Source organism: Juglans regia, chromosome 7 (genome assembly GCF_001411555.2).
Source record: "Juglans regia cultivar Chandler chromosome 7, Walnut 2.0, whole genome shotgun sequence".
Lineage (NCBI taxonomy): Eukaryota > Viridiplantae > Streptophyta > Magnoliopsida > Fagales > Juglandaceae > Juglans > Juglans regia.
In genome coordinates this window covers 8210165-8234817 of record NC_049907.1, presented here as the reverse complement: position 1 = coordinate 8234817, position 24653 = coordinate 8210165, and the positions used below count along the sequence as shown (strand labels likewise).

The 24653-nt window shown below is 32.1% G+C and overlaps 2 protein-coding genes and 1 pseudogene across 2 annotated transcripts; all 3 read left to right on the top strand.

Moving 5' to 3' along the window:
• Window positions 1–7935: 7935 nt before the first annotated feature.
• On the top strand, window positions 7936–8711 carry LOC109020777 (E3 ubiquitin-protein ligase RHA1B-like). Its single transcript, XM_019003298.2, has one exon. The coding sequence runs from the start codon at window positions 8074–8076 to the stop codon at window positions 8623–8625; it is 552 nt and encodes a 183-aa protein (XP_018858843.1). The 5' UTR covers window positions 7936–8073; the 3' UTR covers window positions 8626–8711.
• Window positions 8712–18897: 10186 nt separating this feature from the next.
• Window positions 18898–20942, top strand: LOC109020603 (neurogenic locus notch homolog protein 1-like). The gene is made up of 4 exons (XM_019003103.2): window positions 18898–19231; window positions 19662–19945; window positions 20344–20408; window positions 20502–20942. The coding sequence occupies exons 1-4, from the start codon at window positions 19047–19049 to the stop codon at window positions 20718–20720; spliced, it is 753 nt and encodes a 250-aa protein (XP_018858648.2). The 5' UTR covers window positions 18898–19046; the 3' UTR covers window positions 20721–20942.
• Window positions 20943–21988: 1046 nt separating this feature from the next.
• LOC109008385 lies at window positions 21989–24264 on the top strand (annotated as a pseudogene).
• The last annotated feature ends 389 nt before the right edge of the window (window positions 24265–24653 follow it).

Below are 24653 nucleotides of genomic sequence, written 5' to 3'. Positions count from 1 at the left end.
CTGACATGGTGCATTTGGAGGAAATGAACAATTGAATACTCAAAAGAGTTTCTGGTTTATCGACTGGAGCTTGTCTTTCTTAGAATGGACAGAATTCTCACATTTAAAATTTTGTTCTGTAGCATATAGTTGGTTTGCTAAATGCCACAAATAGATGACTTGAAAATGTATGCTCAACTGAAGCAATTTTATGGGGCGTGTAACCACTTCTAATAAAGAACTAAGCTTTATTGTTCTTATAGATGTTAGCTTTGAGTATATTGAAGAACGCAAAATGATGGAAAAAGAAAAAACAGAGATGATGAGAAAAGAACCATAAAAACAGTCGAGAATTTCTACATGGAGGCGTGGCAAAGTCATTCTGAGAAAAGGAAAAAGAATCCATAGATGGAATTTCTCTCCAGACTTCGTCGCTCTGCTGTAATCTGATGGATAAACATGTATAGTAGTATGAAGAGACTCTTGGGGTTCCACGACTACATGTTAAAATCTTGGTAGGCAATTTCTTATTTGACCGTTGCATTTATTTGTTTATTAATTTATTTTGAAGTTTAGGGATAGCTTCTTTTGATATTGAATTAAATCTCAGTTTATGTTATGGTTCTTGTGCAGGCAGTTTGCTGCCATTCAAGGAGAAGTGAAATCAAATAGCTGCTCCTATTCCATTTCCGTTCTGTTTTACTTCACGGAGCAAAGCTTTTATATTTAACATGATAGTGAAGCAGACTTCTTTTGATATTGAACTATAACTTAGACAATTTAATGATTAATACTACTAACAATTTAAGATGAATCCTTAGGCGAAAAAAGCCAAATAGTCTAAATTAGTAAATTCATATCTACTCTAGTAAATGTCAAACCATTTGAGAGCAATCCTGAGACTTCCTGTTGAAACCAGAGCTTGTGGATTCGGAATTTGAACATCCATCAGAAGGCAAAGTTCTAATCTACCTTTCCATAATATCTCAGTGGGGAAACTTAATATTATGCCAAATTTTGCTGAAATTTGAGCGAACATCTAATTGCTCATGTTAATTTATCTTCTTGGGTGCATTTTGCCTGCTTGTTCTTTGGGTTGGGTTTTTTCTTTCTTTCTTTTTAATCCTTACTATTGCTCTTAATTTATCTGTGATCTATGATGTCTGTGATGGCATCCAGGCTTATTATTTCGTTGATAGTGGTGACTGTTTGTACTGGTTATCTGACTGAAGAATTGACATGTTCTGTTTACTTTTACATGCTTGCTGGATCTTGTCCTATCTTGCATATTACGTGTGCTGGCATCGTTTTATTTATTTTCTTATCATCATCATCATCATCTCAATCATTATCTCATGATATAATATTAAATGATAGGTTCATAAATAAAATATAATAAATAGTTTCTAATAATTTAATACGATATCATAGAATAATAAAAATTAAAATAATGAATAACATTATTCTACGCAATCTCTCTTCCTATTCTTCTGCTTTTCCTTTCTCAATTTCTTAAGCGTTTTTTGAGTTAGCACTCAAAAAGCGGACCAAGCCCGTGACTTTATTTTCTAAGTATGAATTATCAGACGTAATACACGTGCTTCAAAGCTTCAATTTTTAATTTATTCCCCACATTTTCTTAGCACCTGATCGAACAGAACATAGTCCAATAAGTTCCTCATGCAACACGATTTGAAGCACATGCTTTTTTTTTAAATAAAGGTATAGAAGGACGTATATTTACAGAAATACGTATAGATATGGGTGTAGAGGGGGAGAAAAAGAGAGAACCGACAGTGATGGCCTTGGTGAGGATCTGAAGGGATTTGATAGAGTCCATCGTCCACTTAGCTATTCACCTCATTTCCCTTTTCTTTTTTCTTTTCCAAAGTCTTCTCTCTCTCTCTGCGATCACTTACACCACAACGTCTCTCTCACGTTTTTCACTCCTCTTCTTTCTTTTCTTTAGCCACCCGGAGAGTAACTTGACTGCTGCTTCTTCGAATGGCTCTGTTTCTTGCTTCTTCGTTTTCTTTTATTTTTTAAGATTGCTGATTTGGCAGACCTATCAGCAGCTGCCACGTCAGGAAGCTACCGAGTCAGCTATTTTATTTATAAAAATACAATAAAATATAAGAAATAAAATAACTCTAAATCAATGTATAAAGTTATAAACTGTCAAAAGTTAACCTGATTGTCATAATCTCAGTCTTCAAAATAGAGATCTGGAATTCGAAACTCTTATCTCATCTAAAAAAAATAAAAAAGTCAACCTGTTCCCACACCCCCCACCCATACCCCCAATTCATTCAGCCAACTTTTACAGAAACAATTTTTGATGACTCTAGTACGATTGGAAAATAAAGTTGTCACTTCGATCTCTTCAATAAATATGCTCAAAAGGAAAAACCATAAACAAAAAGAACGGTTTAATTACTTGCATATGAGTTGCATGCATGCATCTGGAACAGAATTGAAACGATCAAAGATCAAATGATGATATGTACATGATACGAGTTGACATGATGGATGAGTTTACATATTATTAGCTAGTTATCATTTTTTTTTGGCAAAATCATGAGAATAAAACCCACAAATATAATTAATAGACATTTGAATGGACACAAAACGGAAACATGTCTGCATCAAGATCACAACTTCAACTTTTGTAAAGAAAAGAAGGGAGTTATGATAGAGATTGAGGGTAGGTAAAGAGGACAGCCAAAGGGCTCCATCTAGAAGATCCAAATCAAGGGTCAATGGAGAAGATAGAAACCACAAAACTGATGAGATCAGATAAGATAATGTTTTGAGCCAGTGGGTCTGGATGCATGACCCGAGAGTGAGAGAGAGGAGAAGACAGAGATGAAACAGAAAGGACCCCCGCTTTGTCCTTGTTTAATCAATACAACTGCTCGACCAATTTTAGTACAGAAAACAACAACACCTACTTTGAACTAAAGTTCGAAGTGTCTTGGCCAAGCATGGCCCGGCACCAGCAAAATTTTTGGCACTGCAGTCAGGCTCGCGCTTAGTGCTTTGAACTCAAAACTTCTGTTCTAATACCGACGGGAAGATATAGATTTGATTATTTATTTACATTGAATTATGGCGACTATGTGGATCTCCTATGCAGCCATATATATATATATATATCTGGTGCACGATGCTAATTCACTTGTTTTGGCCAGGATTAGTTAGCGGCACCACATGCACAGACGATATCTGTCCTTTCTGTCTAATCTTCTCTTTCTCTCACCGGCCTAGTCTCATGGGGGACCCTGGATTCTTGGCCTTGTCCTCCTCCATCATCATGTTCTTTGAAGTGGGAATGTCCCACCCTGTTCACTCGGGTCCTTGTTATCTATTACCTTGGTGATCCAATTTTAATTTCTTATCTTTTTCCCTTTCATTTTTCCCTTAGCGTGGGTTTTTCGTATGCATGGCAATGACCAGACCAGTAGCAGAATGGCAAGTCTGAGAATCTTGCGTGTGTATATATATACATATTATATATATATATATATATATCCAATATTCATTATTCAAGATAGTTTCAATATTAATCAAGTTAAATTTGCATCTATTCTTCCATCTATAATCGATCGATATATCTTTGAAAATAAAATGTTTTTTTTTTAAATGGTAAAAATTAAGAATAAATGACTAATAAAAAAACCTTTACACATGATCTTTCTCATTATACTCTAAATTAAAATATGATTATCTAAAATGTCGAGGAAGATTCGAGACTTAGCTAGATTACCGATCTTGGTTTGTTTTTGTAGATAAGATGAGATGGGCTAAAATTAGAGTTGAGAATTGAATAATATATTGTTAGAATATATTTTTTTAATATTATTTTTATTTTGTGATTTGAAAATGTTAAATTGTTTATTTTATCTTGTGTGAGAATTTAGAATAATTATAATTATTAGATGAGATGAGTTGAGAAGTGTTGTGAAAACAAACGATATATTTTATGGATCAAACAATATTAATTGAAAAATGATTTAGCCAAAAAAATAAATCCACAAACTAATGTAGCTTGATGTGATACGTTAAATTGTAAAGCTATTTTTATTATAAAATAAATCTAACTTATCATATCAAGTCATGTTATTTTGTGGATTTATTTTATTAAAAAAATTATGTGATTGTATTAAATACTTTATCCATATTAAATGATTGTGAAGCGTCAATTTGTAGAATACACACATGTTATGCATCTCTCCGATGTTTAGGCTATGGGTTTGTTGATTTAATATGTTGTTCAATTATAAAGAATTTGCCCATGATGAGAAAGAAAGAAAAAGAAGATTAATGGGATGATGGCATAGAAGAATAAAGGGTAGTGCTACTATATCATCCAAATTTGTTTACTTAGTGTCTCTCCAGTGTAAATTATATTTTTTTATTATTTTAAATAATTTTAAAAAATTTAATAAATATATCAATATGTTAATAGTCAATTTCTTAATTATTATGTAGAAAAATAAAAATAAAAATATATAAATAGTCAAATTAAAAATATGAACTTAAACGGTTTAATATCATTTTTTTAAAAAGTTCTAAAAGAAAAAAAAAAAAGAAAAGAAAATTACTAATAGGAGAAACCAATATATTCACTCGAAAGATGTGATATTATATATACAAAAAATCTACTCAACCTCCTACTATTCATACAACCTCCATACTCCACATTATTTTTAATTTTTATTATTTTTTTCTTTTATTAAATATTTATTATATAAATAATGAATAAAAAATTTAAAATAATTTAAAAAGAATAAACTCAAAAAAAAATTTAAAAAAAATATTAAAAATTTAAAAAATTTAAAAAAGTATGGAGTATGGAGTGTGGTGGAGGTTGTGTAGCAAAGCTCTTATATATATATATATATATATATATATATATAGTGGAATCTAATGAAAAGAAAGAAATGATATTTTATATTTTATATTTTATATTTTATTAAAGTGAAATGATAGAGAATCTAAAGATGCCAAACGGTACAAACAATAATAATTAGGCGTGAGATGGACAGAAACAAATAATAATTGCACACACTAATTAATGCACCCTTTAATCCTTGTTTTCTGAACAAATCGTTGCTTTATGTTTGGGAAAGAGTAGCTTAGCCAATAGAAAATGGACACGCAACATCTGAAATCATAATTGCAAGTTTCCCTCAATTCAATTGATTACTCAACTCATGAAGTAATCAATTGAATATAGTCTACCTCCCCAAGTAAGACATGGGTAATTTGCTTTTACAGTTCATTTAATTTTATTTAATTATTATAATTTTTTTTAATTTATATATAAAATAAAATAAAAAATTTAATTTTTTTAAATTTTTAAATAAAAAAATATTTTAAAAATATTTTATTTAATATTTTAATTTTAATTTTAATTCATCTCATCTGTAAAAATAAACGAGATAATCTCGCAAGATTATTTACTATTTCTAATGCATTAGTGTACGTAACATGATGATCTATATAATATTATTGATCATGTAAGTGTCTTAAAATATATATTAAAATTTAAAAATCAATCATATAATATAATATATCTGTAACATCAATGATATTAAGCCTAAACTCATTAAAGAATTCAATTGAGGTTATAAAGTTTAAATAATAATAAAGAAGGCTAGCTTCTCATAATGTGATAGTATCTTTATTCTAAAGCTTGAAATATTACTATACTTTTTAAATTGAATGTATGTGAGACATCAACGTAACCTAGTTAACTTCATTTTTCATATATGATCGATATAGTTTGATTGTTCATTAGGTCAGAATATTATAAAATCCGGATCTATCAAATTTAGTCGAATTCTTTCCTTCGCAATAGATCAATTGGAGAGAGAGAGAGAGAGAGAGAGAGGGGCAGTCAGACTATCTTCGACAGGATATTAGGATTCTAAAGTTGGTAAATTAAAAGCCTTATTGAATTGATCCTCGTAATGTACATCTTTAAATACGCATTAAAGAATTAGTTTCTCATGGTCACAATAATAGTGTGCTTGTTTGGATATTTGGAGTATCTCATAATTCTATAAATAATATTAAAATAGTTTGTAAATAGTTAATAAAATGGTTTGAGTTAAAATATTTTCTTGAGTTTTAAAAAATGAGAAAGAAATGGTTTAATATTATTTTTATTTTGAAATTTGAAAAATTTGTATTGATTTTTATGTTTTATTTTAAAATTGTAAATTTATAATGATTAGATAATGATTAGATGAAAAAATTAAATATTTAAAATTGAAAAGTATTTTATATTTCAGTGATGTTTGAAAAGAAAATTGTGAGAAATTTTGAGAATTACTCGTCTTATCTCATTTACCCTAAACTCTCATTGTCTCAAGCCGAATCACTTATTAGAAAAACTTTTAATATTGTGGAAGACATTATGCCCTGTTTGGATTCAAAACTCACATTAACTCATCTCATCTCATAATTATAATTTTTTTAAATTTCTACACAAAATATAATAAACAATTTCAAATCTCAAAATAATAATAATATTAAAAAATAATATTTTATTCTACTACTCACAAATTATTTCAACTCATCTTTAAATTTAAACAGGACAAGTTATTACTATATGACATCCACACACACATATATCACGGCCTATACTTAAAAGCGGCTATAAATTTATTGTTCATAGATGAACAGTAATGAATAGTAACAAAATGTTTTTTTCCGTATGGTTTTTTGCCGTTTGCTACTGTTTATAAACAGTAATTATGAACAGTATTTAATATTTACTGTTCATAGATGAACAGTAATGAAATGAATAGTAACAAAAGTTTTTTTTTTCACATGGTTTTTTGCCGTTTGCTACTGTTTATAAACAGTAATTATGAACAGTAGGAAAAAATATTGATTTTTGAGTTTTAAATTCCAACCCTTCATCTTTAATTTTCAGATTTAATCAAACGATAGAAGTTTAAATATTAATTTAAACTAACATAAAATAGATAATTAAATTTTAAAAATTATATCATACACTTAAAATTAACTTTAATTTATAAAATACTAATTTCTCATCATTAAATAAAAGATAAAGTTTTACTGAATATTAAATAAATGATGAAATTTTGTTAAATATTTTTAAAAAAGTATAACAATATAAATAATTAGAGTTTTAACATAATTTAAATATGATAATATTCTTAATTAACTAAAAAAAACTGCTACAACTAATGAAGAAGTAGCCTAAAAATATGTCTTGAATGTGTATTTCACTTTTTTATTTTCATTTTCCTTTTGTCATGTATTTTTTTAATCATCATAAACATTTTTTAAAAAAATAAAAAATTCACAAAATTATTAAAAAAACACTTCTTCAATCACTAGATAAAAAAAAAATTAAAAAAAAAAAGGGCAAACGTCGCTCGGACGTTACCTACTGCTAGTATATATATATATATATATATATATATATATATATATAAATATTTGTAACTTTGAAGCCAAGAAACAACTTGGAAATTATGTCACAAACCTAACCAAATCCTTTGTACAAGTTCAATTACTCAATTAGAGATGATTACCAAGATGATAGGCTATGATTAATTAGCACCCACTTCCTCACAATTTCCCAATTACACCACGTGATGCACGAGTTTATAAACAGTCTGCCCATGATGGCTGGCTGCCTCTATTTTTTATTTTATTTCTTTGTACAAGAAATGGCTGCTTTCTACGTTCTACTGTTCTACTTTAATTTCTCAACTAATACTCAATACACCCGTACTAGCTGCGGCATACGCAGCCTTCCCCAAACTCACCAAACCAATTTCAGATTCCTTCACTCACTCCACCAATCATTCTCCGCCACGTGCATATCATCAGTCATATCACTCTCCTCCCGTAACTCACAGCCTGTAATTGTAGCTTCTTATTATCGCAGCTGAAACAGAAGCTTCCAAGTTCCAACCCCTCTCTCTCTCTCTCTCTCTCTCTCTCTCTCTGTGAAAACTCTATAAAATCTCTCTCTCACAGAAGCGAATTAGCTAAAGTTCTCTCTCGTTGAGAAAAAGGTCCATTTTCTTCTACCTCCGAGCTAGCTCCATGGGCTTCCCAGCCGGGTACAGTGAGGTTTTCTTACCAAACATCTTTCTCCAGGCACTTTCCCTTCTGGGTTTCATAAGAAATCTTATTTTCTCGCTCTTTCACTTCTTGGGTCTCTCGGACTTCCTCGAAACCGACGCAATTTGGCCGGACGACGCGACCCGGATGCCCGAACACAAACCCAAACATATGTCCGCGCTCCTGATCCAGGAATTTCTGCCCGTGATGAAGTTCCAGGACCTCGCGGAGTCTGCCGGTCCCGGGGACCTGCCGGAAAGCTGTGCGGTTTGTCTGTACGAGTTCGAGGGAGGGGAAGATATCAGACGGTTGAGGAATTGCGGGCACATTTTCCACCGGACTTGTCTGGACCGATGGATGGACCATGATCAGAAAACCTGTCCTCTGTGTAGGACCCAGTTTGTGCCTGAGGAGATGAACGATGAGTTAATCAATCAACGGCTTTGGGCTGCTTCCGGTGTGCCTGATCCTTACAGTGAGTACAGTCATGATACAGTCCGGTTCGAGGGTTTCTTGTACGGTGGGGGTCATTGAATTGAACATTTTGTAATGTAAATATACATCTATGCATGAGAAAATGGTAATATTCAAAAAAATAAAAGAAATTAGAGAATTTAGAATTTCTTTTGTTATTGATTTTTGCTCTCACAAAGAGTCGGTTGATTTTTCTTTTTAGTTGTAATTCAGATTCCAAACAGTTCTTGAATTTTTCTCATGAAACAAACGGTCTTATATTGTAGGAAAATTATTTCTGTGGATTTTCTTCTATTCTTTTATTTGATATGACATGAACATGCAAATAGTGTCATAGATTCTCAAATTTATTAATTATTCTCATATAAGTTTGGCTTGTATACCATTCATAATCTAAATAGTAAGATTTAATTTATAAAATTTAAAATTTATTTTTTATATTAAATTATGTCATATAAATATTTTATTATATATACTCTACACACCAAGTTGATAATAGAATTTAAAAATAAAAAATTAATAAATTACAAATATTATGTTTCTTTTGATCAAGGAAGAGTTAAATACAGTATCTAGATCTCACGTTAATCAATGTTTTCACCTGGTTCCGCACCATGCGGGTAACACCCTATCATAACTCAGGATGTGATCAATTAATTTCAAGAAATTTATGAAAATTAGTTATTTTTGGACTAAATTCTTAGATATATCTATTCAAAACCAAAAATAAGTAAATAAATTCTTAGAATGTCTATATGATTTTGAAAAATCATCCTCAATGGACAGAATTATTACTCCATTAATGTTACTTAATAAGTTTATAATTAATATGATTATGAACTATTAAAGTTTATATTTTTCTCTCAAGATTAAATAATTCTGCACAACCCAAAGTTAAATAATTGGCAAGTGTTGTGAGTATAGATGGGTACTGAATAATCGAACAGAGTATTTATTCATTTATTTTTGTTAGTTTTATAGAAAAATAATGTGATGTTGGGCTGTTGGCAATTGTGGAATATTGAGGTATGGGGGCAGGCAAATGACGGTTTTTTCGGATCTGGTCCGTGTCAGTTGATTTAATATGTCAAGCTGATCTGATTTTAATGATACCACTCGAATCATTTTCAAGGATTACACCAGTATGATGATAGGATATTAGATGAGATGTTTTGTAAATTATAATAAAATTATTAATTAAAATTAAATAAGATGAAATAAAATGAAATGAGATAGTTTCATCTCATTTTTGTATCCAAACGGGTTGGAAATGAAAAATTTGTAATGAAATAATTTATAAATAATAATAAAATAGTTTGAGATGTTTTATAGGATTTTGAAAAATAAGAGGAAAAAAATTGAATAAAAATATTATAAAGTTAAAATATTGTTATAATATAATTTTTATGTTAGAATTTAAAAAAGTTAAATTATTTTTTGTATTTTGTTTGAAAGTTTGAGAAAGTTACAATAATTAGATGAAGACGTTGAAAATTTAAAAATTTGAAATTGAAAAATATTTGTATTTGAATAGGATTTGCATGTTGAGATTAGATGAGATTAGTTCAAACCCTACGTGAAACCAAACAAGGCCAAAATCTTGAAGTTTTTCAATTTATATTGAATTACCATAAAAAACAACCATGGGTGAACAACAAAATTGCATTGCTGTTGAAGAGATATTTACAAATAATTATAAATATTATGGAATGCATTTGGTTTATTTCTCCTAATTATTGGTTTTATATGTTTTTTCACAACAATCATAAGAGGATCTTAGTCCTAAATGCACCATATAATTTGTCAAATGATCAAAGATCAAGTTTTTTAGTACTTCTTTGGTGACAACAATTTAGACATTGTCAATATTTTTCTACTGCTTAGGTTTATCACAATATTAAAACAAAACCATGTTAGTAAGAGAAATGATATTTGCAGTTATAGAATACGCAAACATGTACACTCATTTTGAAAAAAAAAAGATAAATATAAGATTTATATAAAAAAAATGAAGTTTTTAATGTTAGACTTTTCTTTTTCAAAAGGAGTGTGCATCATTTGCATAACTCATAACTATATCTAGGATTACTATGTTAGTAATTTCACAACAAAGTAACATCTGTCATGTTATATGTCAAATGAATTGTGATAACCATAACACTAAACATAATTAGCCCCATGATAGATTTCTGAATGAGAAATACTTTAACTATAAATAGATTATATAAAAGTAAACTCGTAAAGTGATGTAGCTTTATGCATTATGTCAGATTATAAAATTATTTTAATAATAAAATAGATCTAAAATTAAGTCATTTTATATATTTATTTTTATGCAATCAATTTTCTAGTTAACATGACTTCCTATCAAATGTGACGTGTTTATTGTTGAATGGTACTGACACGATCCAGGTTTAATGTTAATGTTACATATAATCGTATAATATGTAAATATTATACAATCGTTTAAAAAAAAAATATAATTTATTATTAAAAAATTAATTTATTTTTATATAACTTTTATATTTATTTATTTTTTTAAAATAATTATACAATATTTATACATTTATAATTATAAATATCATTTCTCTCACTAACTAATGATATCTCTATCCTTTTTACAGTAAGGCATTGATTGTTTTTCCTTTTTACAGTAAGGCATTGATTGTTCATATCATTGCCAATGTTTCTTAAAACGAGGTAACATTGTCAGCAGTAGAATCTAAGCCCTGGTACTGAATATACATTTTTATTTTGCTTTTCTGCCGAATTAAGAGCTACAGCAGACAGCAGAGAGAGAGAAGCCATGTGATGGAACAACCCCTTTGCTGCTTTTTATACCTGTAATAAGATACACAAAAATTAGCCATTAATAAACCAGAAGGAAACCTCTTCGAATGACTTATCTTGGTTGTGCAGGTTTTGTTGGATCAATATTCTTTTTAATTCTGATTTAAATGTGATATCTTTGCAGCAAGACTGATGGATATATACAAAAATAAATTTTTTCATAAGTCATTATTTACTATCTCACATTCTATATTTTATAAAAAACACCTCACATTCTATAAAAAAAAAAGTTGTCAGACATGGAGTGTAGAAATGAATAGTAGCTGATGTATAGTAAAATCCTAAATAAAATGAGAGAAATATTTTATAAAAAAATAAATTTTCTCATCAACTACTATTCACTATCCCACACCCTATACTTTATGAAAAACACCTCACACCTTATAAAAAAAAAGTTGTCTGGTATGGAATATGGAGATGAATAGTGGCTGATGTATAGTAAAATCCTATATAAAATATGAGAAATATTTTAGCTATTACATAAAACTAAATTTATAAATTGACGTGATTTGATATGATTTGTTAAATTGTAATTTTTTTTTATTATAAAATAGATCTAGTGTATTATATGAAATTATGTTAGTTTGTGGCTATATCATTTATCATAAGATAATAGTATTTGTCAAATATTTAAAAGAAATTATATTTGCAGTCCCCACTTGGGGAATGTATGTGTATACCCTTTATTAAATGAGAAAAATTATTATTTTAAGAGAGATATTTTTGTAATTTTAAAAAATTTCAAAGATAAAATTGCCTAGGCTTGCATTGCAATCTCCAAATAGAGACTGTACGTAGCATTGCTCAATATTTAATATGTTCTAACAATTCATATATAATAAATATAATAATTTTAGATTTTTAATTCTTTCAAGTGTCACACGTACTCATATACGCTATTGAAGCTATGAGTTTATATAGGTCTAAATTGATTAAAAGATTAAAATTATGAATTAGAATGGGACCAAAATGCCCTTATGATTTTCATGATGGCTAGAAAACTTATTTAACTAATGAGAGGATTAATTATTTTTACCTACAACATAATTTGTGCCTCTAACTATCCAGATCGAGACCCTTTGAGATAGAGTTGTTAGCGTGTTCCTTCTTTAGATCTCAAATTTCTAACAAATAGCTATAGAAATATGTATGTTCAACGTCTCATATTATATTACCAAATTCAATATTGTGAAATATAGATTTTCATAAATCCTTACAAAATTATAGTTTGGTGTTAAAATATTTAATATAAGAAATCCATTTTATATGATTGTCTCTCTTCTACTTAGGATATTCAAATTCAAACAAGAACTTAACAAAATCCTTTCTAGTTTTATCTTCTCAAGCTTTAATTGTTTAAGAAATTGAGAGAAATGGACTGCACACATTACAGATAGAGGGGGATGCATTAAAGATATTGATGGATGGAAAATCAAGCTTAAAAACACATTTACAATGAGCTTTGAAACAACTAAGTGAGGAAATTCATGAGTCTAACTCATATCATAAAATCGGATTTTTAAGAGAGGATTGTTCATTCTTTATAAATATGCCCAAAACCTTATCCATAGGCAATGTGAGATTATTCCTCAACACTTTTCCTCATGCGCTGGCCAATATTTTTCCTAATTATTGTCACAGGGTAAGTAGTGTGGGCCCCAATTCGTCCTGTGGCAGCTCTGATACCATGAAAAATACATGTGCCTAACTCATATCATAAAACCGATTTTTCAAGAGAGAATTACTCATTCCTTATAAACATGCCCAAGACTTTGTTCATAAACAATATGAGATTTTTCCTCAACACTAAGCACAGATTAAAAATGATTAATTAAAATTAAGTTGATAAAGATGGAGAGATCTTATGCGAATCATTCTGCAAAAGGAAAGCAGGATTTTTAAGAAGGTTTTAGATATGGAAATCAGTTTATTTAACTCGATGCATGCCCTACTTTTCATTTAGTCAACATCAAGTTGGTCTTGCACATCCACTTATCTACAAATCTTAGAGCTAATCCTCCTAGAATTTGTGTAGGATATGGGGAATCTGATAAAGAGTTCGATGGATTATGGGTATTCTTTTTCAATATATATTATACCAAATGTACTTGAGCAAAAGAAAAGTTTTATTTATAGGCCGGTTTAAATTATATGTCTTATGCACCAGTTTATAAATAGAAAAAACTCTTAATAAAAACTCTTAACACGTTTTTTTCAAGGCTCATATGCTGCAACACCTGAAAAAATTAAGAAAAAAAAAGGAATCCGATTTCATTATTAAAAAGAAAAATAAAAACACCAATACATTATATATATACATATATAGTTCATATGTCACTCTCTCACGATAGCCGGCCCTAGAATTCTTCTAGAGAGAGAACCTCCAACCTCTTTCTTACCCCAAAATCAGCTTTGGGGAGGGGTGGTTCTCCTTCCAGCCCAGTGTCTCCTCCCCTTCTTCTTCCCATGTTTGTTTTCTCTATTTTGTTTTGTTTTTTTTTTCAAGTCAAATAAAGGAGAAATGCCCACCTTTGGTTTTTCGATGACCAACGTACTACACGTGCCCCACCATGAGTTTCATCAACTGCCGATCTTCAAGACCACGAAATACGGCGCAAAAAGGAGCGACACGTAGCACACACGTGTGGGTCATTGCGAACGCGTGGCTTCCATGCGCCACTGCGAGAAGGCTTGCGATGCTACCATGCGCAGTGATTTTGGGGCCAACGACTTTGGTATCCTTAAGATCGACTATCCGACATCCTCTTAGAGTGGCGCATGTAAGACACATGCCACTTTAGCCGTTTGGCCAGTGTTTTTTCATTTTTTTTGCAGTGTTTTTAAGTGTCTGTAGTTTTGATATTTGTTTGTGTTAGGAAATAAAATAAATAGGCTATTAGACTTTGGTCCATAGCAAGAGAATCTCCACCTCTTTTTGAGGATGATGGTGGTCTAGTCCTTCTCCTCCAAAGGAGGAGGATGAGGGTGGTTTGTCCTTCTCCTCCTTTGGAGGATGGGGGTGGTTGTGTCATTTTCCTCCTTCGAAGGGGGATGGTTATCTCTATATATATATATATTTTTTTTATAGAGAATGGTATTCTCAGAAAAACCAGTTGTCAGTAGAGAGTTCCTAAAAGTTAAGACAGTGTCTGTCGCAAAGAAATTTGTATACGGAGAAGCTCCCCACATATGAGTAGTTTGGCTTGTAATTTGAGTTTTTTCTCTGTATTGACTAGTCACAGCTATAACTTCGATTTCATGAATGAAATAACGTCTATTTCCTATAAAAAAAAAAAAAAAATTCCACAATCCGAATAGAAACTTAAAAAAATATATTCTTAAATGCTTGAAATCAAACTTAATAATTAAAGGGGAGCTAAGTACTACTACTTAATAATCACACTAGTGGGATGATTTTGAAGGACCATTATTAATAAAATAAAGAAAAAGAATCAAATAAATTAATAGATGGGGCCCTTTTGAGTCTCGACCTGATCTTAATGTTATGGATGAAATATATATGATCTATTTGATAGGGTAATGAGCATAAAGAGCGATTAGATAAGATAAACTGAAAGGTTATAGATTAGAATTGCTTTAACCAACCTATGCGACCCGATTGATATGATGATCTGGTCGAGCTTTTATTTTGACTAAAAAACTTATAATATTCTTTAAATAATGCAAGTAGTAAGTATATATTATAAGAGATACAAATACATTACGCACATGATATCATATATACGCAACGAGGACGTGGATGATAACTTCCTCTTTTGGAAGATGAAAATATTCAAAAAGTACTTCTAAATTTGTCTGTGTACACAGTAAAAAAAGGTGTAAAGTAGTCCATATATTCTATATATTTTTCTTTCTCCTATTTGAGACCTTCAAGTTCAAGTAAGAACTTGAAATGATGGTTTTTGTTTACTAATCTAATTCCAAGAGTGATCTCCACACTTTCATACATGAAACTGATCATTTTAAAACTCATCGATCTTCTCTCACTACAAGCAACAATTTATTTGTTGGCTGTTATTTCCTGCTAAAATGAGTATGTTTTTGTCTCAAATGATCATTCTCGTCACGAATAATTTATCCTAAATGCCTCTTTTTTTTTTTTTTTTTGTAGTGGATCTCCTCCAAACATATTTTTGGCCAAGAAATTAGTGTCATTTTCTATCTCTTCCAATGATATAATAACTTAGTTCCAACGATTTTAATTACAATACAAACAAAAATTTATTTGTCACAAAAGGGACCCTTCAATTAACAACGACTGCAAAAAAATAATTTCTCAATTAGCAATGACTTCTTTCAGTTGCAAAAAACAAATCCTCATGTCCATAGCAATGACAATATTCTGTTGCAAAAGAGACAGATAAAATTACCAACGACAAGTTTTCATTGCAAAAATTAATTCCTCACTTACCAACAACAAGTATCTGTTGCAAAAATTAATTTCTCAAATAGTAACGACAAATAGTTCCGTTGCAAAAAGGCAAACTTCAGTTAGCAACGACACTTGTTCATTGCAAAAAATAAAATGGTATTAGCAACGACAAGCTTGAAGCTTCCATCACAAAACATATTATGAAATATTTATACAAATTAGCAGCGGCTTAGCTTTCACTGCAAAAAATTATTTCTAGCAGTACCAATTAAAATACCTTCGTTGCAATTACAACAAGTAAATGTATAATTACCAGCGGCACTACATTCGTTGCAAAAGGGTATTGCAGTTTATAAATTTGCAACGAGTTTTCTAATTTTTTGAAAATGGGTAACAAAAACCACTTGCAACGAGCTTAATAATTTGTTGTAATTAATTATTTGTAATGAAGGTCTATCGTTGGGACAACTTATTTGCAATGAGTTTTCTAATTCGTTGCAAATGAACGACCACATGATTAGCAATGAGTTTTAATTTCCTCGCAAATAACAATTATTCCCGTTCGGATAGATCACCGTACGAGAATCCATTCGATGCACTCGAACTCTTATTTCCACCCTTCGATTAAAGTGGGTTAGGATCTGTTTCTCAAACCCTAATTCTCCTTCTCTCATTCCTCTTCTTTCTTTTCCTTTCTCCTTCCCATTGTCGTCCCCCGCTCCTTATCCCGATTTCTCTCTCACCCTCCCCTGTGCCACACCACCATCTGCAGCCCCACCTTCATCTTTGCTCTTCGACAACAATTACCCCTTCTCCCCTTGGCCTTACCCTCATCCCAAAGCTCTCTCTTTTCCCCCCTCTTTGATCCCTCTTCTTCCTCCCCCAACCCATGCTTGCAACAAGTAGCAGTAGCATTGCCTCTAGCTATCGACGTAGACATTTATAGCTGCATCACTGTTAGCAACCCCAAACCACCCACGCTGTGAGACCTTGCCCTAACGCCTCTCTCCTTTTTGTTTATCTCACGTCTCGGCCACAACCTCCGTTTTTCTCTCTCTTTGGCCAACCAGCCACGCAAGACACCACTGTGTGGGACTTGAGTTAGTTAATTGTCCCACGAACTGGTGGAGTTGAACAACTGAGGCTGAGGTTTACTTTCAGCAGATTTGTCTGGTGAATAGAATAAATTTTATTTGTTGGAACTTTAGTATAATGAGAAACGTTTACTTGTTTATTTCTTATGCACTCACATATGTATATGCTCGTATGTTTACATATACTAAATTTTTCGGTTCTTATTGCAAGGTCTACAATTAGTTGGGCTTATTTCAAAATTACTCTATGGTTAAATTATAACTTTGAAACTTGCATTATACTTACCACTTGCCACTTATATTTGTAGGGAACACAGCTCACAGGTGAAACTGTTTTCAACTTTAGCTTCGAAAGAGACTCCAATTGAGTTTAAGCTTGGAACGGGTCAAGTAATAATTACCCTTTTGGCTTGCATATTGTTAGGTTTTTTGTGAATGAATAGAGGATGATTGGTATTAAAATCCAATTTACTTGTTGTAACAGACAAAATTATGAATATATTTCATGTGTAAAGCCTTTGAATATTGATAATTCACATTATCATGACATGAAACCATGACTCATTGAGTTTGTTTAATAATTGCATTTACATCTATGAATCTATGAATAATAGTGGCCATGGACCTTTACTTTTGTTTAAAAGAGTCATTTGTAGGTATCATAAGAAAACATTTGAGCATAATATTAGAGTACAAAGTGCTCATTTTGTGTGGGGCATTTTTGGCAGTTGCTTCATATTTAAGTTGAGCATAAATACTGATGATTATGCACTTTACTTGACTCATATATGCGGCTTAAGCTTCAATCATCATTCAATTACAATAATTCACAATAAGAAGCAAACCTTTGTTTATAAAGAGTGCCTGCCGTTTTGTTTAATTGTAATCTTAATGTTATATGATAGTGAATATTGGTTTGTTGGTAACTATTATGCATAAAATATTAATGCTTGAAATTTCCATTTTTTTTTTTTTAAAGGTTGGGACCAATGATTGCTTTCAAAACTTGGTTATGGGAACAAAGGTTCTCCATCAACCATCCCAGGTAATTCAATAGACTAAGAATAAGCTAATATTATAATGTATTATACTTATAAATAGACTAAGAATAGTTTAGTATATGTAAACATCATACTATCATACATAATCAAGTATAGAAATAAGTTAGACACTAGTTAGAAACTAGTATTGAAATAAGTTTAGTATAATAAGTTAACACTTACTACTAGTTTCCTAAAATATAATAACATGTAATTAGACACTATAAATAAGTCTAGTGTAGAAATAAATTATAAATAAGTTAGACATTAGTACAATATAATAATATGTAATACTAGTTAACACACCAACTCATATGTAGCAAAACTTATTTAGTTTTAATTTTTAATTCTTGAAAATTTTGAATTTTGTAAACCCACAAAAAATTCTTTTTCTAAAAATGAGCTAAATATGAAGTTAAAAAAAGCTCATATCCGATTCTGCTCCGACAAGTCGAAGTTGGAGTTGGATCGAAGCCTATACAATTCAGCCGACGTGGTTTCATATATATGATATGTTAAATCTACTTTATAATAAAAGTAGTTTTATAATCTGATGTAACATATCAAGTCACGTCAATTTTTATGTTTACTTTTATGGAATCTCTTTGTGACTAAAACATTTATCTTTTTCTCCCAACCCATTCTCTTTTCATCCATGAGAAACGGAAGTCGTTGGTCTCGATGACTTTCTTAAATCATACACCGTGATAAACTATTCACATGCATCGTTTGACTTCTCATATAAAACACCAAAATGAAATCTCCACTTTCTTTAATTGACAGAAATATCCTTTACAGTACCACCGATTCCCACTCTCAATCCCTCACGTCCTTTGATGGAAATAAAAAAATCTCAAGCCCCAAATCCGTAAATTTAACTGACACTCCCTTTGACAGTTTCAACGTCCCTTTCCTTTCCTTTAAAGTTGCAGCTCACAGCAAATGAAATCTCTCTTTCTCTGTACCTTTGCTTAAACCCTAAGACTCTGTCAGTGATCTTTCTCATTTTTATCACCAAATATAAGCAAAATGTGAAAGAACAATCTCCAGACCCTCTCTCTCTCTCTCTCTCTCTCTCTCGTACACAGACACAATCTACTAGAAATGTACATTGGAATAGAACTTCTGCAGATCGTTATACTCTCACTGTTTCTTGGATCATTCACTGTGAATTCATTGCCATGCGAGGACAGTCGATGCAAAACCGGGATATGCAACAATACTGGAGCTTGCCTTTGCAATTTTCCGGATCCTTCCACCATCTTAGACGGTGACCGTACCTTCCTCGGGTAAAAAGTTTGATATTTATCTCCATTCTCTTTGAGATGGTTATTGATTGATTTAAATAGGAAGGAGATATCTGAAATGCTTTTACTTTGGGTAGGTTTTAAGGAAAAATAAAAGAATAAAGATAAATGAGTTTCTTTTCATTTTTTTCTCTCTTTAGAAATAGAAAGCGTATAATTCTTTAATTCTTTCTTAGTTTCTGTCCACCACCTAAAAAGATATCGAGTGTTCAAATGAAGTGATTTACGAGTCATTTTTCAATCGCCAAGTTAGTCTGTAGTTGATCTTCTTTGGTTGTAACATATCTTAAAGTTCTTGTTTTGCATTGGCTATGCATATATATATAATTCTATATATACATAGAGCTTAATATTGGATGTTTTTCAAGCTAAGTGACTTGGGTGATCAATTCTATGATATATTGGATTATAGGGGTAAGTTTTGTGAGGAGGAAATGACAATGTGTGATGGGTCGAATTCATATTGGTGTGAAAATGGGGGGAATTGCGAGGAAATTGTGCAGGGTGAGAATTATACCTGCAAATGTTTTCCTGGGTTTACTGGAGAGCATTGTGAGCATTCTGGGGCACCTTGTGGTCAGATTTTTTGTTTTCATGAGGCTGAATGCTTGGTTGAAGCAGAAGGTGATGTTTGCCAGTGCCCTCCTGATTGGAAAGGAAGTACTGATTGCTCTCTCACTACCAAAACCCTAACAGGTACATCTTTCCTCTGTCTACTCTATCCATTTGGCATACTTTTCCTCTCATCCTTCACTCTATATAGTTTTGTTTTCTTAAGATGTAAATTCCTTGGATCAACCTTTTAAGATTTTAACAAGTCATTTCAATCGAAAGAAAATTTGTCTGAATTTCCTGAATATATAATGTGTCTAGTTGACTGTTTGACAGACACTTTTTAGCGAGCTTAACTGCAGAACGCTGTCATTTATGTTTCATTTAAGTAAAGAATTCTCATTCAAATGTATTGCACGCATTGACAGTAAACAAGAGCAACATAACAGGAAAGAGCATGAGGATATTTATGCCCAAAAAAGCATAATAATCTTTATAAAAGGTAGAGATTGTTTTCTTATAGATACTAGAAATGGTTGCAGATAATTCTACAGATTCGAAAGCACCCAGATTTCCAGGGGAAAAGATCAGCAGCAATAGTACAAATGTGAGTATCATGGCATCTCTCTCCTTTTATTGGCTTCACCATTGTTTTACTGCTTTCTGAGCTGACTGCCCCTGCATTTTTGTATATAAACAGTGGACAGTGGTGGTGTTGGCCATTTCATGTTCAGCAGGAGCAGTTGCAGGGGCTGCTATTTATGCAAAGAAATTAAGCAGTAGGAAAGAGATCATACAGAAAGCAAGATTCCAGAAACTATCACAAATGCAGACTCAAGGCATATTGGATGACGATGACGATAATGATAATGATTCAATTGGCCCTGATGTGACTCACAATGATCGTTCACACCTTTAACCTGTATTATCATGTTTTTTTCTCGGCATATCAACACTAGTTTCAAATTCACCTAGGGTCATTTATAGTTCATAGTACTTGAGGACTTTTATTTGTTCCAGTTGGTTTTAATATTTGAGTTAGCTATGGTTTGAGATTTTAAACGTTTCAAAATCCAAATAATTCATCCGTTAGGGCCTTAGGCTCACTATAACTCAATGAAAAAAAATTTACTTACATCAACTATTATTCACTTTCACATCTCATACTTATACCTTTTTTATAAGATCTGAGTATGTTTTTTTTATAGAATATATGAATATTTTTTTATAAGATATAAAATGTAGAATATGGAGCTGTTAATAATGAACAGAAAATTTTTTATAAAAAGAAAGTAGATGCTAGTAGTGATCACCACCATTGAACCCTTATGCAAACCTGCTGACCATTGTCCAAAGCCACTGAAACTGCTGAACAGCTCTTTCTAAGACAACAGCTATATATAGCCTATAGCCTATATTCTTTCTTGAGGTCTATAAAGAAGAGTAATAGCCTATAGCCTATAGCCTATAGCCTATATTCTTTCTTGTAGGTCTATAAAGAAGAGTAATGAAATATGCAGAAGAAAGCATGCAGAGATTGCTGTAAGTCGAAACACTATGCTTCATTCTTTTGATTTCTGCTGGACTGCTACATTTTCTTTCTTTACATGGTATCAGATCGCTTAGAGATTGTCTCCCACCCGAATATTTTCCATTTTTCTCGAGGGTCTCTTTCATCTGCTTAATTGGAAGGCTTTGTTCAACAAAGGATTTCTTTTCATTTAAGGTTGTTTCGCTGTTTTCTTTGGAAGAAGGCCCCCATAATTATTCCAAGTTTAGCTTCTTCTGTGCTTGTTTCTATTTAGCCTAATATATGCATATTTTCTGTCGTTTTTTCGGCTCATTTGGGAATTTCTTTGGGTGGCTGCACTGTTTCTCCAGTTCACTACAGGGCATGAGTCATGCGCTTCAATCAAGAACATGACCCATCAACTTTTTAGCAAACGATAAGCTAAAAATATCCAAACTAAATTTTTAAACTAATTAATTTTAAATTTTTTTTAAAAAAATGGTGGCGGCCGATAGCCAACTCCAGCTCTATGGAGGTGCAGGAAAGTCGCCGAATTTTCACCAGATGGTAGGTTCAGAACTTTCGAATGGTAGAACCAGCGCCAAGGAGGCGTCGAAGCTTCCTGATCAGGCGCCAATGAGTTTTCTTCCTCATTTGAATTTGCCCTGCGAAAAACCTCCTCCCTCGCCCGTGTCGAGTCACCTTCCTCTGCCCACTGCCACCAGCGACGCCGTCTCTCTATCTAGCAAAACCGAGCGACGTAAATCTATCCTCTTTCGTTTTGGCTTGGTCCTAAAAAGTAGAAATCGAAAGAGCAACAACAGAGATGTGCTAGCTCAGAGAAGGAACGTCTCACAGAGAGGGAGCAGCCTGCCATGGCAGCTCGCAAGAGAGCTTTAGCAAACCATCCAACACAGGACACAAATCTCAAGACCCCACTCCAACGGAGCCTCCAACTGCGCCACTAAATTTAAAGTCAGGCTTCATTCTGAAGCTCTCCCTCTTACTTTTGAGCCCATACTTATACCTCATCTTCCACCACTACAAGATCGAAAGGGACCTCAAGAAGTCAATCCTCGTAAATGCGGGGGTCAGCCTCGCTGGGTTCTTCTCACCCGTAAGATGATCCCTGTGGCTTCCAAATACGTCCTCAAGCGCAATTTTTTTTGGCTACGATGCTAACAAGAAGGGTACCTATGGAGGCACTCTCAAAGTGTGAGTGCTTTCCGCTTTTGGGTTCCTATTTTCGTGTGTCTTCTTTTTATTTTTTATTTTTTATTTTTTTTTATCCGGGAGTATGTTAGATTTTCGTTGTAAGTTCACTTTGTCATCTGGATGCATTGTAGATTGATTTTTTTACTGAATTTTTCGGCTGGGTATGTTTTAAATTTCCATTCTGGTTGAATTTATGAATAGGGTTTCCGTTGGATTCTTAACTTTAATGAAGTGTCAAATTTTTTCCCTTCTATTATTTTTTCAATAATATTACTGATTTTACTTGTAAAAATATAACATTAATGATTTCTAGGTTTGTATCACTTTTCCATCATTATTAATGTGAAGTGCAGTTGAATCTTTTCAATATAGTTTTTTTAGCTGATATTGTGCTATATCCCAAAGTTATGTGTGAAGGAAATTATATGAGATTCCTCACCCATTTTTTGATTTGGATTTCATATGTCTGTTCGAGCTCTTTAATTTGACAATGATCTTAGAATCAGCTTTGTATTCGTGTCTTTGTTTCTCCTTTTTTATCAATCGAAAAAGAAAAGCTTGAGGGAACAGTTCTAATTATGTTCAGCTATTAATAGTTTGGGGAGTTGCTAGCGTAAATTTAAGATGTAATGAATAATCAATCAATTTTTGATTGCATGGTTTTTCTTATTATTAGTAATAGTGGGTGATTATGAAAGTTAACCCATAGGGGCAAAACTTTTACACCAAAACTTGCCGTAGGAAAATGCAAAGCTCAATGGAAAGAAATTACTGTGTAGTTAGTGTTATCTTCTAATTGTTCTCTCATTTTATTTTCATTCATTTAGCTCTATATCATAATTATCTGTTTAACTTCTCTTATTAAACTTGATGATAGTATTTCGAAATTGTTGCAGGCCTGAGTCATTGGGTATTGTTGTTGGAATTGTTTTCTTGGTCTTGGCCATCTTATTTCAGTATTCTAACTTCACATCCGATTCCAATGTAAGTTCACTATCTCTTGGGATGTTCTTAGTCCATAACTATAAATAAAGATAATTTTGGTTTTGTTTGAGCTGTACAGGATATTCAGGTAGAGACCATTGTGGTCCCCTTGGGTGAACTATAGGAGGCTCACTAGAAAAACACAGAATCTCTGGGAAACATGTGATATGAGGCTTTAAGCTCATGGTACCCTTATTCTAACATCTATTGATTTTGAAGTGCTTCAACTACAAAAAATGTGTTTACCACATCAATGATGCAGTGGCTTGTTGAGTACAATATTGCAGCATTGGATCCATCTGCTTCATGACATTACTTGGATTTGTCAATAATGTCCTTGATGTCCCTTGGAAAGTGTGAGCATCCAGTCATCTATAGCTTCTGCTCTGTAATTGTATGCATTTGTTTCCTCTGCATTCTCTTGAACTATTGCTAGATTCAATTTCTTATGTGTTTCCTTGAAATCTTTGAAGAGCAGGAAATTACTGTTGCCATCATTTGCTAATCTTCCTTTGTTGATGGCTTATGCTGGCATACAACTATTGTTATACCAAACTTCAGCAATTAGATACATCATCTGCATGGATTTTAAACAGTGACTTATCTCCTCCTTCCCCAAGGGAAGAAAATGTTGTTGTTGTTTAACTATGTTAAGCAGTTTCTGCCTGACTTTGTAGATTCTTGTCACATTTGAAATCCTAGTTGTTAGCTTTATTTTAGTTGTTTAACCATCTAGTCTACCTTACCATTATCTTCTGATGTCACAGGATGGATATACAAGCTATATATGGGGCTTTTGGCGATTTTCTGCACAAACTCTATAAATATCCATGCTGGTCTGAATGGACTTGAAGTTGGGCAAACAGTTATAATTGCATCTGCTAAGCATAAAGTCTGCAAACCAGTTAGGTTATAACTTTGTTACAGAATATGACTCATTTTAGCAATTTGCAGATTTTGACACACAAAATCATGCAAATTGGAGCATCTACAGATCCTAAATATAAGCAGGCCCAGATCGGGGTTTGGGAGGGCAACAGATTCAGTGCATGCAGCTCTATTCCTCATTGTGCAGCACTTTCAATGGGAGAAAATGCATCAGCATGTCAAAGACTTCTTTGATACTTAGAAACTAGGTATTTG